The sequence below is a fragment of the Dipodomys merriami genome, unplaced genomic scaffold (genome assembly GCF_024711535.1).
Source record: "Dipodomys merriami isolate MVZ:Mamm:240054 unplaced genomic scaffold, mDipMer1.0.p SCAF_151, whole genome shotgun sequence".
Taxonomy (NCBI): domain Eukaryota; kingdom Metazoa; phylum Chordata; class Mammalia; order Rodentia; family Heteromyidae; genus Dipodomys; species Dipodomys merriami.
This window is the reverse complement of record NW_027202838.1, coordinates 1664139-1684981: the sequence shown is the minus strand read 5'-3', so window position 1 is coordinate 1684981 and position 20843 is coordinate 1664139. Positions and strand designations below refer to the sequence as shown.

The window sequence follows — 20843 nt, the reverse complement described above, 5'->3', positions numbered from 1 at the left end:
TGATATAAATTTTTAAGAGCATAAAATAAGTGAGTGGGAAAAAAAAAAAGAACCAAAGTCCTTTTTCTCTGCACCTGCTGACAGCATTGGTACTTTATTCCTGGCACTGAGGTTGATAGTAAGAATTACAAACCTGCCAGGTTCTGGTGGTATACACCTGTAATCCTAGCTACTCAGGAGGGTGAGATCTGAGGATCGAGGTTCAAAGCTAGCTTGGGCAGGAAAGTCCTTGAGACTCTTATATCTACCAGAAAACCAGAAGTAGCACTGTGGCTCAAGTGATGGAGCACTCGCTTTGAACTGAAGAGTTCAGGGACAGTGTCCAGGCCCAGAGTTTAAGCTATGACCAGTCCAAAAAGAAAAAAAAAAAGCATACTGAACCTGCCAAATTCTCTTTTCAGAGTGCTTCCAAAACCACAGTGAAAGTCACAAAGGAAACTGATTTGTACCCATTCCTGAGCTTGCTTTTTTTTTTGTATTGCTGAGGCTTTTCAACTTAATCTGCAGATAGTCAGAGAATGATGCCCACCAATGTAAACCATCATATCACAAGAGAATTTGGTTCATGAAAGGTAGGTTACGATTTAGCGAAGAGGGTTTGAACACTGAATCATGACTACCATGACTATGAAAAGCCACAGTAAATTCATAAATGATAATGTTGGAACCCTGTGCAGCAAGTTATCAATATGATAGCTCGTTAAACTCAGGGGAGAAAAATAATCAGGGACCAATTGCTAGACTCTTCATGCTTCAACCCCAGTAACTCTGTTCTTGAACTTCAGACACAGCAGGCATGCTCTTATAACTCAAACGACTTAGAAGAACAGGTGAAGGTCAGAAATCTCTAATAGAATAATAGTATTAGTCTTTTTGGCTCTTAGCATGATTCCATTTGGAACCGTTATTTGGCTCAGTCCAACAGAATTGGAAGCCAGGTCACTTTCCATTTGTTTATTGAACATTTCCCATTGAGACAGATACATTTGCCAAGTTCCAGTCACAGAGAATAAAAGTAAACAAAACACTTTATTCCTTGGACAAATGTACATTCTGCAAAAGCAAGAATTGAAGCCACTGACAGAAAGCAAAGTCAAATAAGAACATAAGAGAGATTCACTGGTGGAGAAGTCAGAGATTTGACAGCTATTTGAATAAATCAAGCATGCTCTCTGGGGACAATCCCATATTAATATGAACATGGAAGGATGGGTGTTAAACAAACAGATAGAAATTGGAGATAAAAGAAGACGTGTGGGGTACTGAGATGTGCAGATAGTAAAAGCCATGGGTCATATTTTCATAAGAAAAGCCAGCCATTATCTGTATATCTGTAAGCCCAGCACTTGGAGGTTGAAGCAGAAGTGTTCAGGGTTCATCTACCCTCTAGTTTACAGGGCAAGCCCTTATCTCAAATGAAAGAAAATGAATGAATGAGTGAGTGAATGACAAAAGAAGGAAATAAAAAAGAGAAATGAAGAAAAAGGAAAAGGGAGGAAGAAAGGAAGAGAAAGAAAAGAAAGAAAGAAAGGGGCTGGGAAGGTGGCTCAGTGGTAGAGCACTTGCCTTGCATGCACAAGGCCCTGGGTTCGATTCCTCAGCACCACATAAGCAAAAAGAAAAAGTCTGGAAGTGGCGCTGTGGCTCAAGTGGTAGAGCGCTAGCCTTGAGCTGAAGAGCTGAGGGACAGCGCCCAGGCCCAGAATTCAGGCCCCACGACTGGACCCCCCCCCCAAAAAAAAAAGAAAGAAAGAAAGAAAAAGAAACTTTTGGTGGGCTTGGGTCCGCATCCCAAAACATCAAAGCCTTTCAAAGCTCTGTGCAAACTAGCTTCTGGGCTGCAGGTCTTTGGGACAGGAGTCCATCTGCAGTCGCCAGCTTTCTAATAAAGACTCCCGATTCAATCTCTCAAGATGTGGCTTCTCTGGATCTCACAAACGGATTCCCATATACCATTAGAATTGTGGTTCATGGGACAAATGGACATGGGCATTTTAAATCATAAAGCCTGGAGCAGCATCCCAGTGCCTTCCTCCTATGGCCCACCGTGGCCTCTGCTTGTAATAGCCTAAAGGTTTTGACAACTCAACACAACCCATTCCTCTGAGTGGAAATTGCTCCGTCTTCAAGTACGCTGCTTTGCCAGCCAGTGAGGTGGTCTTTGTGAACTGGTGAAGGGGCCTAAAGTGTTAAGACTACTGGAAAGATAGCTTCACTGAAACTCAAGTGGTTTTGCCTTTTACACCTAGGTCTGAAATTGACTCTCCACATTAGTTTAAAATAATAACAATAACAACTTGCTGAGCACTCGTGCCTCACACCTGTAATCCTAGCTACTCAGGAGGCTGAGATCTGAGGATTGTTGTTCAAAGCCAACTGAAGCAGGAAAGTCCGTAAGACTCTTTAATCTTCAATCAAACACCAAAAAGCCAGAAGTGGACCTGTGATTCAAGCAGTAGAGTGGAAGCCTTATGCAGAAAAGCTCAGGGATGACACCTAGGTCCTGAATTCAAACCCTAGGACCAATGCTGAAATACTAATACTAACAAAACAATCATTAGAACTATATACATGAGTTCTATGATCATTGCTTCTCCCTAACATTGTGAGGAAAAGATTCCAGGCTGACCTGTCCCAGGGACATTTTTCACTTCCATCTAGGCCTCTTCAAGGTGGTACCTCTGGAAATTTCCTCCATAGGGGGGGATCAGTGCAGAGGGCTGGGGAGCATGGGATGAATGGCAGATGGATGATTGACAGGGAAACTGACGCACTGTGTTTTCTGTCAACTCCACGAGGTGGCACTCTGTCGGGAAAATGTCCCTCTGGACCGGTGGGCCTTGTGGATGATTCCGGCCATACCCCAATTTGCAGGACAGAGAGGTGACATTCCGAAATGCTGTTCGGAAGCGACGGGACAGTAGGTTATAGATAATGGGATTGACAGCCGAGCTCAGGTAGAAGAACACACCTGAAATACAAAGGAACCGGTTAATGGGGCAGCAGACGCTTTAAGGAGAGGTCTGCCTTTTGCACAGAGGCCTGGATTTCCAGCCACTGAGTCTTTTCAGAAAGAGTGGTATCTCTAAGATTCTAATCAAGACAACAAAACGCTCTGAGTAGAGTTAACACCTGTGCACTTGGGGATCAAACACACAAAAAGATTAAAGAGTCTTAGAGGAGGAAAAAATAAATAAAAGTAGACTGGCCTGGGATCTAAGATGAGAGGTTCTGTAACTTCCTTTGATCTCTGCTTGTCTAAATTAAAGAACATGTTCCCATAGCACGAAGAAGAGATGGTTAGCCATCAGAGAAAAGAAGGGTGGTTGGTTTTTTTAAATTCTCCTTACGATTGGAATTTTACTTAAATGTCTAATTGGAGATTGCAAGTAAATGGAGGAATGGTAACTCAGTCAGCACTCACAATCCCTTCCCTGTAAACATTTCTTCCAAGCAAATATTCCCCAAACTCTTTTTCCTAGCCTACCTTTGCTCCCTTGATGATTCTTCTACATTATTTGACTAATTGCATGCTATTATTTATGTTACCTACCAGATGCCTGGTACCTGGTCAAAGTTCCATTTGTTACACACTCTTCTGTTATCACCTATACCTTATTCTCTTTTCTTTTCTCTTTTCTTTCTCTTTCTTTCTTTCTTTCTTTCTTCTTCCCTCCTTCTTTTCCTTCCTTCCTTCCTTCTCTTTCTTTCTTTCTTTCTCTCTCTTTTCTTTCTTTCTCGCTTTCTTTCTCTCTCTTTCTTTTCTTTCTTCTTTTTCTTTCTTTCCTTTCTTTCTTTCCTTTTTTCTTTCTTTCTTTCTTTCTTTCTTTCTTTCTTTCTTTCTTTCTTTCTTTCTTTCTTTCTTTTCTTTCTTCCTTCTTTTCCTTCCTTCCTTCCCTTTCTTTCTTCCTTTCCTTTCTTTCTTTCTGTCTGTCTCTCTCTTTTCTTTCTGTCTGTCTCTTTCTTTTCTTTCTTTCTTCTCTTTCTTTCTTTCCTTCCTTTTTTCTTTCTTTCCTTTCTTTCTTTCTTTTCTTTCTTTCTTTCTTTCTTTCTTTGCTAGGCCTAGGGTCTGAGCTTAGGGCCTATGTGCTGTCCTAGAGCTTCGTTGTGTTCAAAGCTAGAGCTCTACCACTTGAGCCACAGCAGAACTCCCATTTTTTTTCTCAGTAGTTTATTTAAGATAAGCGTCTCATCGACTTTCCTGCCTGGGCTGGGTTTTGAATCGTGATCCTCAGATCTCAGCCTCCTGAGTAGCTAGGATGACAGCCATTAGCCACCAGAGCCCAGCTAGGAACTGAACTCTTACTGAGGTTCAGGGCCATCAAGGGATATAGCCAAACTCAATAAGGAACACTACAGTGACACAAAACAATGTCAGTTAAGAACAAAATATGTCTCACTAAGAGGCACTGCATGGCAGTTCCCACAGTGATCTATGTCCTTGTGTTTGCAAGGACTGGGACATCACAAAGGATTTTGTGGGCAAGCATGAAGTCTGGTGACATATACGAATGGGCCAGAGACAGCTGAGGAAGAGAGGGGAGGGTAAGGGAGTGTGATATGCAGAGGCCATGTGGACCAGGAAAGGATATAGCGCCCCCTAGTGATTACACGGCCAGGTGAATACTGTTAATGAAAATGTTACCATTGAGAAGTGCAAATGACTTAGGGTATTTTCTGATTAGATGATGATGATGATGATGATGATGATGATGATGTTTGGTTTTAGTTTGTTTGGAGCTTGAACTCAGGGCCTGGGTGCTGTCCCTTAGCTTTTGTTTCCATTCAAGGCTACTTCTCTACCACTTGAGCCACAGCCCTACTTCCAGCTTTTTTGGGTGGCTAATTGGAGATACCAGTCTTACTGACTTTCCTCTGCCTGGGCTGGCTTCAAACTATGATCCTCAGATCTCAGCCTCCTGACTTAACTAGGTGTGAGCCACCATGTGCCTAGCTACGGTATTTTCTGATGGTTTAAGAGAATTAGAGTTCATCTAGTTTGTAATGTGGAGGGCAGGGGAGATGGTATTTTAATAGCAGCATGATATTATTGAAGCCATACTTAGCATCTTTTCTCGTGCTTTTATATAATTATCTGTAAGTAGTTGTACCAAGGGGTTTCAATTCAATGTGTCATTTTGTGCGCAATGCACCTCAATCAACATTACCTCATTCTTCATTCTTTTCCATCTCTCCTAAACCCATCCATCCCCTCAACCTACCTGGATCCATTTGCCCCTATAGACACTGAATATCATGACTATATTTGCCCACCCTTCCTCTCTCCATTCATTTGCCCACCTCGAAACCTCAATTAAGGTGTCCCTTTGCTATATCTGAAGAGGTTCATTGACTAGCCAAGTCTCACATGACTTTGGAGTCTTCCTCAATTTATTTAGATCTTTATTTTTCTCCTATTAACCCTAGGATAAGAGCTGGAAATGTTTTTGAGATTTGGCCTTGCCATTACTAATATTTATGTATGATCTATGCACATACCGGCTGAGTATAAGGGCAGGTAAGAAGGAGGCTCATGGTTCTCAGTGGGCATTTATGTGTTACTGTCTTTTGCTCCATGTCTATTTGGAGCCTAACTCATGGAAACAAATCTTATCTGATCTTCTCTTCTCTCTGCTTATGTCTTTGTGAGCTAAAAAGTCCCCAAGCAAACTATTGACTAACAGAGGTAGAAGGATCCAAAGCCAATAGTCACACTGACTGAAAAAGGGAGACTTTATGGTTGATCTCTGCTCTGGTTTTTGACCGTGAACTTGACATTCAATGCCCTAGACTTGAGTTGTTTTCACTGTTTGTCCACTGAGCGGCTTTGGGCAAGTCACTTTTGGAGTTGTTTCTATGACCATAAAATATTAATGTTTATATTCTGTTATTATTATTATTAATGGTAATATCATCTTATTGTGGTGATGCTAGAATGTCATGGTAGTTGACAACTTATAATCTCTTTCAAGCCTATTATTTCAACTGCTTCTCTGTGTGTGTGTGTGTGTGTGTGTGTGTGTGTGTGTGTGTGTGTGTGTGTGTGTGTGTGTGTGTACGTGCATGCGCATGCGCACGCCAGTACTGGGATTTGAACTCAAGACCTCCCATTCTTGCTTGGCTTTTTCACTCTACTGCTTGAGTCACACTTGCTTGGGTACTTTTTCATCTTCAGACTATGATCCTCAGATCAAAGCATCCTGTGTAGTAAGGACTCCAGGAGTCAGCTGCTGGTGCCCAGCTCATTCGATTTGCTTTTAACCATCAGGCCATGGCTGTCTAGAGCAGACATGACTGCCCGATATGGTGGAGGCCATCTTGGACATGGAGAAAGCCAACCTGTGCAGTGGCTCACACCTGTAATCTTAGCTACTCAAGGCTGAGATCTGAGGATCATAGTTGAAAGCCAGCCCAGGCAGGAAAATTTGTGAGATTCTTACCTCTAATTAATCACAGAAAAAAGTGCTAGCCTGGAGCAAAAGGAACTTAGTGACAGCTCCCAGGCCCAGAGTTCAAGACTCAGGAGAGGCAAAAAAAAAAAAAAGAATATTAATGAAGTACAAATCAAGTCACTCAACTTAGTGACCTTCCCATTCCTGATTTCTACCCTATTCCATGCCCCCCTTGACAAAACACATAATCAGAACAGCATAAATAAGGCCTTGATGAACCCTGAGTTCCCTTCACAACAGAGTATGAGATTTCAGGGACACTATATGTGCTAAATTAACATCATCCAGCCATTGGAAGAGAAACCAAAGCAATCCTGATTCCTTCAGTGTGGTAGAAAACAGCCTCTAGAATAGCGATCTGGTAGATTTCTTTTGGCCAAATCACAGACCTCTCATCAATCTTGGAGTCCAATGGAAATCATATTCCTTTACTCCAGGGGACCAGATTTCTGTGAGATGTTGGGATAATAAGACTATGAGTCTATGCATAATGAAGAAAAGCCTGAAGTGAACCCAGGCAGCCCACCTGAGCCAGTTTTACCTGACACCATGTGGATGAGATTGAACGCAGCCGCGAGGGACTCGGTCCACTCCTCCACAAAACTGAAGAACAGCCGGTCAATGTGGAATGGGGTCCAACACACAGCAAATACCAGGACCAGGACAACTGGAAGAGGGTGGGAAATGGGAGAGAAGGGGCAGTGTGGGTGAGAAGCGGTGAATGATGCACGCTCTGAGTCTTCAGTTCCTTCTAGCAGTTTCCCCCACCACCTTCGTGAAGCTAGAACAGTTATAGACACACTAAATTCTAGAGAGACTCGATGTAGAATATTTTAATGGAAGTATTCAATGCATCAGATGTATACTCAGTTTTGTAGTGTGTGTGTGTGTGTGTGTGTGTGTGTGTGTGTGTGTGTGTGTGTGTGTGTATGTGTGTGTGTGTGTGTGTGTGTGTGTCCTGGGGCTTGAACTCAGAACCTAGGTGCTATCCTTGAGTTTTTGTCTCAAGGGACTCTTACCACTTGAGCCATAGCTCTACTTCCAGCATTTTGGTGGTTAATTAGAGATAAGAGTCTAATAGACTCTCCTGCCCTGGCTGGCCTTCAACCGCAATCCTCAGATCTCAGCCTCCTGAATCCATAGGAGTACAGGCGTGAGCCACCAGCACCTAGCTTAGTTTTTTGTATGATAACTTATATAATTGTTTTCCTTAGAATATTAAAAACAAAAAAAAGGATGTGACACTGTGGCTCAAGTAGTAGAGCACTCACCTTGAACAGGGACAGAGCCTAGGCCCAGAGTTCAAGCCCCAGGACCGGCAAAATATTACTACTACTACTTTGAATTTCTCTCAAAGTTCTAATAATAGATGATGATGATGATGGTGATGATGATGATGATGATTCCTATTATTGAAAGTGAAGCATGCTGCAAGGTAGACAGTAGGAGCCACTCAGATTGATTGCGTAAGTAAATGGCTGTGTTTGAGGAATTGGTGGTGTTTAAAGTCACCGATGAATAAGGAACTGTTATACACATGAAATTCTCTCATTGCTGTTAAGATTGCCCTACAGACCCCCATCAGCTCAAGGTGTGATTGGGAGGTGGTAGAATCTTTAGAAGATGGACCTTAGTTGGAAGAAGTAGGTTATGGGGGAAGAGTGGAGTAGGTTGCTCTTGGGTAGAGATTGCTCCATGACGAATTCTCTTTCTTCTTCTTTCTTCCTGTCTCTCTGGCTTTGTCTCTCTTCCCTGTTTTACTCTGTCTCTCTGTACATCTCTCTCTGTATCTCTATATCTCTCAGTTTTTGTCACAGTTTCTCTCTGTCAGTCTTTGTCCCTCATCTCTGTTTCTGCCCCCCTCCCCTTTGTTGGTCATGGGCTTGAACTCAGAGCCTAGGTTCTGTCCTTGAGCTCTTTTGCTCAAGGCTAGCACTCTACCACTTGGAGCCACATCTCCACTTTCGGCTTTTCAGGTGGTTCATGGGAGATAAGAGGCTCATAAACTTTCCTGCCTGGGCTGGCTTTGAACCATGATCCTCAGCTCTCAGCCTCCTGAGTAGCTAGGATTACAGGTGTGAGCCAGCAGTGCTCAGCTCCATGGTCTATTTTTAAGGAATCCAATAACCCAATTTAAGTTAACTTTTCCGGAGAGGAATGGGGGATGTTGGGAGGCTCAGAGAGTGGATGGAATTTACCACAGATCACTGAGTAGAATGCACTGCAACAAATGTATCGTTGTAGGAAACAGACTTTCAAGGCATGAGAAAGCCTGAGGAAGAAAGATGGATCAGGATGTGAGTTAGGCTGCAGGTCAGGTCAGCAGCAGCACTTTGCCAGGAAGGACCACAATTCCTTCATACTAACAAACAAGAAAAGGAAACTTCAAAAGCAAAAGGTAGGGCCTTACACAGCATCTTGGTGACTGGTTTGCGGGATGGTCTGTGAATATTTACAGTCATTTCTTCAGCCTCCAGGGACTCATCTTTCTTCAGCTGAAAGAGAAGTGCAAAGATTTGGTGCCAGGCACTGGTGGCTCACACCTTTAATCCTAACTACTCAGGAGGCCGTGTGAGCTGAGGATCGAAGTTCAAAGCCACCCCAGGCAGGAAAGTCCATGAGACTCTTATCCCCAATCAAACACCAGAAAACTGGAAGTGGCACTGTAGCTCAAGTGATAGAGTGACAGCTTTAAGCTGAAGAGCTTAAGGACAGTGCCCAGGCCCAGAGTTCAAGCCCCATGACCACCACCACCAACAACAAAAAAGATGTGGTAACTGTTAACGTGTCACTGTGAAGTGATCTCAGGATGTGGGATTCAGACTGTCCAGGCTGGCTTTGAACTGAGATTGTCAGGATCTCAGCCTCCTGAGTAGCTAGGCTTACAGGTGTGAGCCACCAGTACCTAACTGTGTCTATTTCTTTTTCTTTTCTTTTTGGATGTTTACCAGATAAAGGAAGCTTTACTAATAATTGAGAAATGATGATCAAATATCCAGAAATTAATGTAATACACAGTTCATCCTCTGGTGTATTTTTTTTTCCTAATTTCTCTTGCCAAGTAGGATCTTTATTCTCTCTTTGGCAATTTTTACTCCTTCCTCCCACTTGGTCATGATTTTGGCTGGAAGTGACCCCAGCTCAAGCTCCCACGGTTGTCCTCAAGTAACCTGGCAAATTAGAGCCTCGGACTCCCCAGCCACAGTGATTGGATAATGAGATTTCAGATATTGGACCAATGAGATTTCAGATATTTGCTCCTACTTCTTGGGAATGGAAATCTCATTTCTTTTTTATTGGGATTGCCAAAGGGAGCCCTTCTTTGCCTAATGTGAGGTCTAGACTTACAAGACCAACTTGTTTTCCATTGTGAGAAAAGAGCTTGGACCCAGAAGTGGGCTACTAATGGAATTTGAAGTTCAAACCAGCACCATGCCAGAGACAGCAAAAAACACAGGAAACTTGTCTAGGCCTTGGATAACATTTTGAGTTTTACTGGAAAAATCCTTACCAAGAACCGGCTGAACATGTGGACTTCTGATCTATACCCATGTTCTACCAGATTGTGTTGCATATCCCCACAGGTCAAACCAAATGTCCTTACAGATTGATAAGAACCACCAATGAAAATGATTCTATGTAGTGTCGTGGCTAGAAGAGAAACAATCTCTACTATGATAGATAGATAGATAGATAGATAGATAGATAGATAGATAGATAGATAGATAGATAGAAAGATAGATTGGATAGATAAAGCTGGGCACTTGTGGCTCAAGTCTGTAATCCTAGCTACTCAAGAGGCTGAGATCTGAGGATTACAGTTCAAAGCCAGTCTTGGCAGGAAAGGCCTATGAGACTCTTATCCCAATGAACCACCAAAAAGCAAGACATGAAGGTTTGATTCAAATGGTAGAGCACAAGTCTTGAGAAAAAAAAGCTCAGGGACAGCGCCCCAGTCCTGAGTTTAGAAGGAAGGAAGATGGGGGAGGGGAGGAGGAAGATGATGAGGAAGAAGAAGACAAGGCGGAGGAGGAAGATGAGGAGAAAGACACACCAGGATGCGATGGCCACAAAAAAGCATTAATTCTAGATGGGTACTTGTGGCTCATATCTATGATCCTAGCAATTCAGTAGGCTGAGATCTGAGGACCAAGGTGTTAAGATAGCCAGGGCAGGAAAAGTCTGTGAGACTCTTATTTTATTTTATTTTTATTTTTTTTCCAGTCATGGGGCCTGAACTCTGGGCCTGGACACTGTCCCTCAGCTCTTCAGCTCAAGGCTAGCGCTCTACCACTGGAGCCAAGCACCACTTCCAGCTTTTTCTGCTTATGTGGTGCTGAGGAATCGAACCCAGGGCCTCATGCTTACAAGGCAAGCGCTCTACCACTGAGCCACCTTCCCAGCCCCGAGGCTCTTATTTTAAAAAGCCTGAAATGGAACTGCAGTTCAAGTGGTAGAGTGCCAGCTTTGAGTACAAAAGCTCAGGGAAAACACCCAGGCCCTAAGTTCAAGCCCCAGGACTGGTGAGCACATACATCACACACACATCACACACACACACACACACACACACACACACACACACACACACACACACACACACACACACACACACACACATGCAAGCACAGACCTCCCCCCCTCCCACTGGTTGCCTCTAAAGTTCAACAAATGTACATCCTGTATCTTTACCAAAGATAAAAGCTCCTTGAAGTCAGATATCTGTCAGGATGATAGGGGTTGTGAGCAATCTCTGGTATAATTACTGCCATCTGATCACATCGTCTCTCGATCATTTGCTCACCAGATATACCTTTGCTTTCATAAGGTGAGGGACACAAAGGCCTGGGAGGTTTGGCTCTTTAGAACCACTTAGAACTCAGAACAAGCAAGGAAATAGTGTAGTGATGTACCAAGGAAATAAAAGGGAGGGAAATGTGATCAGTAATGACACAGTCATAACAAAACAGGGCTTTAAGTGGTGGGGTGGGGACTGAACACCAACATGTGGCAGGCAGAAAGATAAATCAGTTATTACTACAATTATCATGCTGAGTCCATTTAAATAAGAATTGGAACCTATAGTTTCAGTGCCAGTACTGGGGCTTGAACTCAGACCCTGTGTACTGTCCCTTGGCTCTTTCACACAAGGCCAGTACTCTACAACTTCAGCCACAGTGTCACTACCATCTTTTTACTGGTTAATTGGAAATCAAATGTCGCTCAGGTATGTCTGCACAGGTAGGTTTCAAACCTTGATCCTCAGATTTGAACCTCATGAGCAGTTAGGATTTCAAGTGTAAGCCACCGGTCCCTGGCCAAATGTCACTTCTTGATTGGGTTGAAGAGCTCTGGATGGTAATAAGATCTACCCCCTAAGGAGTAATTTCCTCCAATAAAACATTAAGCAAACATATCACCTATGGACAAGCCTCCTGTATAAGAAGAACTTTCATTAAAAGAAAGTCACATGTCAGTCTATTTATGCTGCCGGCTCTTGCAGTTATAATAGCACAACTAGCTCATTAGAGGAAGAATGAAAAACTAAATATTTATGCCACTGCCCAGTGTTTTGACACAAATTGAAAGGACTGGCAGAGTAGAAGAAAATCCAATTTGTCAAGTCAACATTAAATACTGCTTTAGTATGAATAGTAATTTCATTTCCCTTCAGATGTTTAACAGAGAAGATATCCAAAATGGTTTCTACCATACCATCCTTCAAACTTGTGTGTGTGTGTGTGTGCACGCGCATGTGTGTGCATGCGTGCACATGCATGCACACACACACAGTCCTGGGGCTTGAAGTCAAGACTTTGAGCTCTTATTTGGCTTGTGCTCAAGGCAGGCTGTCTGCCTCTTGATCCATACCTCCATTTCTGACCTTTTGCTAATTAATTAGAGAGCAAAGACTGAGATTTGCCAGCCCAGGCTGGTTTTGATCTATGATCCTCAGATCTCAGCTTCCTGAGTAGCTAGGATTACCAGTGTGAGTCGTTGATGCTTGGCTGTGTCCTCCAAACTTTTATTTGAGAGCTCAAGGGACCAAAGAAGAAGACTGAAATGTGTGGTCACTATGGGCATTCAGAAGCCTTCCTACCTCCCTCTGTCCCACTGACATTACAAGTGAAAGGGAGCTGGGCACTGGTGCTCATGCCTGTAATCCTAACTACTCAGGAGGTTGAGATCTGAGGAGCACAGTTCAAAGCTAGTCTCAGCAGAAAAGCCCATGAGATCTTACCTCCCATTAACCAGTAAAAAGCCAGATGTGGACCTGTGGATCAAGAGGTAGAGCACTAGCCTTGAACAAAAAAAAAATCTCCAGGATAGGGCCCAGGCTCTGAGTTCAAGGCCCAGAACCTGCACAGAAAACTAAAATTTAAATTTAAAAAACAAACAAACTAACTAAAAAAAATCCTGTCATAATCATGAGTGCATCTGGGTAAGTTTGGAAACAAAATACAGCTGAGATTACACACACTCCCTCCTATAGCTGTGCAAGGTGGTTGCTAGGTAATTTGGAGAAAAGAAATTTAGAGAAGAAATGTAGAGAAAAAAAGAGCTCAGTTTGCCACTGTGAGCATAGAAGAAACTTAGCATGAAGACCACTCGAGCTAAGTGTTCATTTTTTTTTTCTCAATTGCAGGTGTCTCTTACATTTCTTTTTTCTCTATCTCATGTGTTTATGTCTTCATCAATCTCTTCAATCTGCACTTTCAGTCTGCATCAACAGGAAACTAGCTGATTCCCTTCAGGTTTTTTTTTTAAAATTATTGTTAGTATAGAGGTGATGTATAGAGAAACCTCCATTATATGAGTCAGGTAATGAGTACATTTCCTTTTGTACAGTGTCTTCTGCTCCCTCGCTCTCTCCCAGTCCTCCCTCCCATCTCCACCCACGCGTAGTATAGTTCACTTTCATCAGTGTGGCCAGTGAGCCTCTTGGCTATACTTTTCCCTCTTTTCCCCCGGAGGTCTGTACCTCCCCCGTCATCCTTAAGATATACATGTGAATACACCTTACGTAAGGTAAAAGAGACAGAATATGTATACGTATACATCATACACACATACACACGTACATACACAGAAACATACACAAATACATACACCTATACACATACATGTATACACACAAATATGCACACATATAAGCATGCACACAGATACAAATATATACATACACAGATTCATACACATACACATACAAATGCATACACATACAATACATCCAATACATATTCATACACACATGTATGCACATATACATACAAATGCAGATACATACACATATACAAATATGCTTACATACACATGAACACACATACAAATACATATAGCTATACATGCACACATATGGAAATATACACAGGTGCATATGCATATACTTTTGCCTATACATATACACAAATAAATGTATGCACATATACACAGGTATACAAATACACAGGTGCGTATGCATATACTTTTGCCTATACATATACATACACAAATAAATGTATGCACATATACACATGTATACAAATACATATACACACATATATAGATATGTATGCACATATATACATATAAACACGCATACATGTGTACAAATACATGTTCATACATGCACACATATAGACACATACACATACACACGTTTCACTTATCTTGGTATTTCAACCACAAGTTCTAAGCACCAACAAGAAAGTCTTTGATGTTAAACATCTCTGTCTTGGACTATGGACTAGGTATTAGTAGTTCATGTTCTCTCCCATTAAATTGGTGCAGAGAACATTCCCACATAAGCAGTGGGTGGGGGGAATGGAGAACAGGAAGGAGCTGGCCTAGCCTGTGGTGGGTGCTCAGTGTGCTTACCTTCCCCCCATCAACTGACGTGCTTATAATACGTCTCCACTTCAGACTTCCTGAATCAGATTTTCCCACCAGCTCAGGGGAGTACATGGCTACCTCTAAGAGATCAAGTGTATAGAGAAGATAATGGGATATGCCCTAAAGGGGAGGCTGCATGGTTGACCTTTTTAAAAACCGATTGTTTCATTGGAGGCATGTCGGTTTCCTTCTTCAAATTCTCTTTAGATGTGCAGAGGGGTTTCAGAGCAACATGTAACTTTATGAGTGTACAATGGGTCTCAATCTGTGTCACCATCATTCTCCCCCATCTCTTCCACCCCCCCCTTCTCAACTCAGTCACTCCCCCCCCACCTCTCAAGTTCAGAATGGCTCTAGTCCTGTGTTGCTCTGAGCTTGCAGATCCCACTCCCCAGAGTACTCACCCTGAGCCCCATGAGGAAATAGAGGACACTGATGAGAGCCATAGGGAGGACGTAGAAGAGGAAGGAGGTGACCTGGATGATGGAGTTATAGATCCACAGGGGTCTGATGACTGCACAGGTGGCAGAGCCAGGGACCAGGGACCCGTTGGGGAAGTGGTGCACCTTGATACCGTGGATACTGGTATTAGGCAGAGAGAAGATGATGGAGAAGATCCAGATGATGCTGAGGACTCGGAGGGCCCTCCTCCGAGTGCTGTCTAGCTTGGCCCGGAACGGGTGGACGATGGCCACGTAGCGCTCCACGCTGACCATGGTCACGCTGAGGATGGAGGTAAAGCAGACAGTCTCAAAGAGGGCGGTCTTGAAGTAGCAGCCCAGGGGCCCAAACAGGAAGGGGTAGTTGTGCCACATCTCATAGGTTTCCAGTGGCATGCCCAGCAGCAGGACCAGGAGATCAGAGATGGCCAGGCTGAAGAGGTAGTAGTTGGTGGGTGTCTTCATCGTCTGATGTCGGACGATCACCAAGCACACCAAGAGATTTCCCACCATCCCCACTAGGAAAATCAAGGAGTACACGGCGGACATGGGGAGGCAGAGGGGGCTGCGTCGAGGGCCGTAGAGACAGGCCAGGTACTCCTCAGTGCTGTTCAGACAGTTCATCAGTGGATCCTCCGCTTCTTGCTGGGAGATACAGGGGTCGTTGCCAAGCGTGTCCATCCCTGGTATGAAAAATAAAAATTCCTTTCCTCCTAGGAGGGCTGTGTCCCAAGCTGAGCCACAGGAAGGAAAAGCAAGCAAGCGAGCAGTCAGGAAAGCAGAGGCTCAGAGAAAGAAGGCCTGGCCCAGGGAAAGGGTCAGAGCTTCAGACTCCACGTTGGACAGCTCCCAGCTGTTCGTTCATCCCTTGTGAGAAGCCCCCAGGGCAGAGGCCACGCCCCTCAGCAAGAAGCCCTGCCCCTGAAAAGCTGGGAGCCAATGAGTGTTGTCAGGGCCCCCCCCTCCACCACCACAGAGGCCCCTTCCCCAGTAGACTTAAAGCCAATGAGTGGTGCCAGGGCTCCCCCTGCAGCAGAGGCCACGCCCCAGCAGGCTGGAAGCCAGTGAGTGGTGTCAGCTCCTCCCTGAAGCTCAGAGGCCACGCCCCCCCAGCCAGTGACTGGTATCAGCCTCCCCAGCACAGAGGCCACGCCCCCCCAGCAGGCTGAAGCCAGTGAGTGGTGTCAGCTCCTCCCTGAAGCTCAGAGGCCACGCCCCCAGTAGGCAGGAAGCCAGTGACTGGTATCAGCCTCCCCAGCACAGAGGCCACGCCCCCCCCCAGCAGGCTGAAGCCAGTGAGTGGTGTCAGCTCCTCCCTGAAGCTCAGAGGCCATGCCCCCACTAGGCAGGAAGCCAGTGACTGGTATCAGCCTCCCCAGCACAGAGGCCACGCCCCCCCAGCAGGCTGAAGCCAGTGAGTGGTCTCAGCTCCTCCCTGAAGCTCAGAGGCCACGCCCCCCAGTAGGCAGGAAGCCAGGGACTGGTATCAGCCTCCCCAGCACAGAGGCCACGCCCCCCCAGCAGGCTGAAGCCAGTGAGTGGGGGTCAGGTGCCCTGGTAGGAGAGAAAAGCTGGGTTGGTGAGCTGACCCAGGCTGCAGGGGAGGGAGGGAGGCCTTCCAGGGGAATGGCAGGCTGAAGAAACAATCAGCTCCACGCAGAGTCACAGTGGAACACCTAAGGATGGGCTCTGAGATCTGTGCTATTGACAGGATGGGGGAATCTGGGTAGCAATGTACATCAAAGGTGTGCGGTGGGGGTGGTGACACGTTGTTTCCATGGATCCTTGTCCCCTGGACCACATAACAGACATGGGAGAGCAATAAATACGACGTGTCAAGTTATTTCTTGGGGGTCTCTGGGGTGGGAGAGGAGGGGGAAGCAGGCACAATGTGATGGGATTAAAACCTCTGAAAGACACTGGCAAATCATCGCAGCGTGTTTCGAAATCAAAGCTGATGTTCTGGCGTCTTGAAGCAGCTCCCCCACACAAATGGATGAGGCATCGCCATAAACATTTTGGAAAGCTGGGGGGAAAATTACTCACAACCCCCAGAGTTCTATGTCCTTATCTAGGCCCCCCCATTCATTTTATTTTGTTCAACAGCTAAGTCTCCAGGGGTGGCTATGTTCCAGGCAGTGTACTAGGCTTTGTAGAAATATCAGTGTGGAAAGCAAAAGCAAGGTGTCTGCCCTTAAGGAGGTTTATTTTATTGTATTGGTTTTCTTTGCATGGGCCTGAACTCTGGGCTTGGGTGCTGTTGCTTAGTTTTTTCACTCAAGGCTCTAGCGTTTTACCACTGGAGCCATGTCTGGCTCTCTGTAGGTTTATTGTAGATAAGAGTCTCATGGACCTCACTGCTTGGGCTGGTTTTGAACTTAACCCTTAGCTCTCAGCTTCCTGGGTAGCTAGGATAACAGGCAGGTAGGGAGATTTCTGTACTTAGGAATTTTGAAGATACACAAGGCAATGAATTCATACCATTTCAGATGGAAATGGACACTTTATCAAGAAGGTCCAAGAGTGTTTATGTAACTTGGGCTGATGGCTGAATGATGAAAAGTCAGTCATGAAAGAGCTAAAGACCAAGTATTTTCAGTAAAGGGAATAGCAAGTACAAAGGTCCTGCGGTAGGAATAAACGATGTCTCAGAAACATGGAGGCAATCTGTATAACTGGAACTTCATAAGCATTATGTACTTTCATACTGCCAGGATAGTATGAATGATTCACTTGGAACACCTGCCAGGGACCAGATCGTGAAACTTTTATTGACTATGATAAGCAGTTTGGATCATCTTCAAACTGGAGAGTCATTGAATGGGATTTCCAGCTTCAGGGAGAATTCTCTGGAAGGTTTAGAACAGGAAGATGGAAGAGGAGGAAGAAGTGGAGTGAATGGGGCTGCATACATTGAAGCCCCTTTAGACTGAAAAGCAATGTTAAGTCTTCCCTCAGATTTGCTAAAGTTCTCCCTTCCATCCACCCCCCCAAGAGCAAAAAGTCAGGCTGGAGGCCTGGCTCAAGTGGTAGAACACCAGTTGAGCAAAAAAAAAAAAACCCTCAAGGACAGCCCTCAGGCCTAGAATTCAAGCCTCAGGACAGGCACAAAATTAAACTAATTTAAAAAAGTAAAATGAAAGAAATGCATTTTAGGGGCTGGGAAGGTGGCTCAGTGGTAGAGCACTTGCCTTGCATGCATGAGGTCCTGGGTATGATTCCTCAGCACCACATAAGCAGAAAACACTGGAAGTGGCGCTATGACTCAAGTGGTAGAGCACTAGCCTTGAGCTGAAGAGCTGAGGGACAGCACCCAAGCCCAGAGTTCAGGCCCTATGACTGACAAAAAAAAAAAAAAAAAAAAGAAAGAAATGCATCTTATTTCTGTTATGAGTACGTGAGTCTCAGTTATAGCCAAGTGGGCAAAAACATGGTTTTGGCTTATAGATTATCAGGAACGTTCAGAGGGCCTGGTAAATTGATAAGTTCCTTCAACTGCTAGAGAATTTTAAAATAGGAATTTCGTAATGAGATACATAATTGGGGTGTGTTTACTTGTACTGAGATGATAAGTTACTTCATCAAAGGCCAGACTGTACATCTACAGAGACTTGTCCAAAACTAAACCAAACACTGTTACAGGCTTTAAAACAGTTGGGGACAAGCCGGGTACCAGTGACTCAGGCCTGTAATCCTAGCTACTCAGGAAGCTGAAGATCCCAGTTCAAAGCCAGCTTAGGCCGGAAAGGCAGTGAGACTCTTATCTCAAATGAACCACAAAAAGCCAGACGTGGGGCTGCATCTCAAGTGGTAGAGCGCTGGCCTTGAGCAAAAAGAGCTCAGAGACAGTGCCCAGGGACTGAGTTCAAGCACAGGACTGGCAAAAAAAAAAAAATGTTGGGATCATACTTGAAGTTGTTAGTGTGAAAAACTTTGCAGTTTTAGCTCTCCCTGCCTCTTTTTAAATGTTTTTTTTTTTTTTGGTCGGCTGTGGGGCTTGAACTCTGGACCTGGGCGCTGTCCCTCAGCTCTTCAGCTCAAGGCGAGTGCTCTACCACTTGAGCTACAGCGCCACTTCCGGTTTTCTGGTGGTTTATTGGAGATAGGAGTCTCACGGTCTCTCCTGCCCTGGCTGGCTTTGAACCGGGATCCTCAGATCTCAGCCTCCTGAGTAGCTAGGATTACAGGTGTGAGCCACCAGCGCCCAGCTCTTTAAATGATTTTTAAACTTAAATGTCCATTTGTGAGTGGAAGGCATTTTGATCAGTCACCCCTGCATTGTTCCCATCTATCCATCCCTACCCACCCATTTATGCCTCCTAGCTCTAGTGTTTACATTTGGACATGGAGTCTTTTGTCTCTGTTCGGCCACCATGCCTCTTTTTCACCTTTTGTGTTGCCAGGGAAGCAAAAGGTTTTCTCTCCCTCAGATCATGAGAGCTGCTTCTGGGGCAGTAACTTCGCTGTGTCTCTGCACAGTGTGTGATCATCTTGAGATGGTTATGGACTAGAAAAGAAAAGAGACAATATGACATCTTGGTGTAACTATTAGTCCTAAATAAGTCTGAGTTTGTACAGGGTTACCCTGTGGTAACTGTAGTAGCATCCACTAAACCTATAATGTAGAAAATAACAACAGCCATATTGGTTGTGTAGTTAAGTCTTCTCAGGTTCACTTATCCCAGCCCATATGAACTAGGCAATAATCCTTATGAAAGTAGCTCATGCCTGTAATCCTAGCTACTCAGAAGGCTGCGATCTGAAGATTAAGGGTCACAGCCAGCCTAAGTAGGGAAGTCTGTGCGACTCTTCTCTCCAATGAGCTAACAAAAAGCTGGAAGTGGAACTGTGGCTCAAGTGGTAGAAGGTCAGCCTTGAGTTAAAAGGGACAATGTACCAGGTTTGAGATCAAGTCCTAGTATTTCCTCTCTCTCTCTCTCTCTTTCTCTCCCCCCAAAGGTTTATTTCTTTTCCTGTGTGCTGTGTTGCAGGTGCTGTTGCTTCTCTTTGCTTCTAGAATAAACCCAAACATCAAAATTCTGCAAGATACCCAACACTCTGCCCATCTACTCATTTGCCCCATTCCTCTCTCTCCCAGTAGAATTCAGCTCCTCCAGCTGCCTTGCTTTTCCTGCCTCGGGGTTTTTGAATCTCCAAACTCCTGCAACCTGTAATGTTCTCTGCCTCAGGGCTTTGCAAAACTGCCTGCTTCTTATTTTTTCATATCTCACCTTCAGTGTTTCTTTGGAGATTTTCCCTGAATGCATCATCTACAGCAAGTAGACTGTGCTATTGTCTGACTAATGTTTGAGTCGTCACCTCAGGGTTGTTTTTTTTCCCACTGTTGTTGGTGTTGTTACTTTTTGTTCCAGTCCTGGGACTTGAACTCAAGGCCTGGGCACTGTCCTGAGCTTTTTTTTTTCTCTCTCTCTCTCTCTCAAATCTAGCACATTCTCACTTTAACAAGCTCCATTGCCAGCTTTTTGGTAGTTTATTGGAGACTAAGAGTCTCACCGACCTTTTCTCTCAAGACAGGCTTTGAACCATGTTCCTCGGAGCTGAGTCTCTGAAGTAGCTAGGATTACAGGAGTGAGTCACCAGCTCCTGGCTCAAAAAACAAAAACAGAAACAAAAAAAAACCCCCCACAACTCTCCTCCTTGGAATATTATCTGATGCTATTTATTTGCCTTTCGTCAATCAATCCAGGCAGCCACTGATGACAGCTAACCATACATTTTGTTCAGATAGCCATAAAAAAAAGAAACAGGAGCAGTCTTAATCAACTTCCAATTGATGTCACAAAAATGTTATCATCCCCAAAGAAGAATCGAGCTACAAAAATGCTTGTCTGTGAGCAATGGCTGTATGTCCTTGCCGTGTGCTGTGTGCTTTCTAGAGTCTTCTGTATGCCACCTGCGTTTTCTGTTGTTGGAAACACAATGATGTCGTCATGGGGTTCTCCATCTGCTTGCTTTGGTAGAGCTGCCAGAATTTTCCCAGCATGGATCTTTCAAATTTGTCCGGGCAGGAAAGACGGTGCTTAGAGCCAGTTTTTGAGACAGTGGGAATGTCTGATAG

At 44.4% G+C, this 20843-nt stretch overlaps 1 protein-coding gene across 1 annotated transcript; it reads right to left on the bottom strand.

The window, feature by feature from the left end:
* Positions 1–2657: 2657 nt before the first annotated feature.
* On the bottom strand, positions 2658–15461 carry Nmur2 (neuromedin U receptor 2). Its single transcript, XM_070022653.1, has 4 exons — positions 14729–15461; positions 8863–8947; positions 6994–7119; positions 2658–2971 (listed from the first exon to the last, which is right to left on the bottom strand). The coding sequence occupies exons 1-4, from the start codon at positions 15443–15445 to the stop codon at positions 2658–2660; spliced, it is 1242 nt and encodes a 413-aa protein (XP_069878754.1). The 5' UTR covers positions 15446–15461.
* Positions 15462–20843: the final 5382 nt, after the last annotated feature.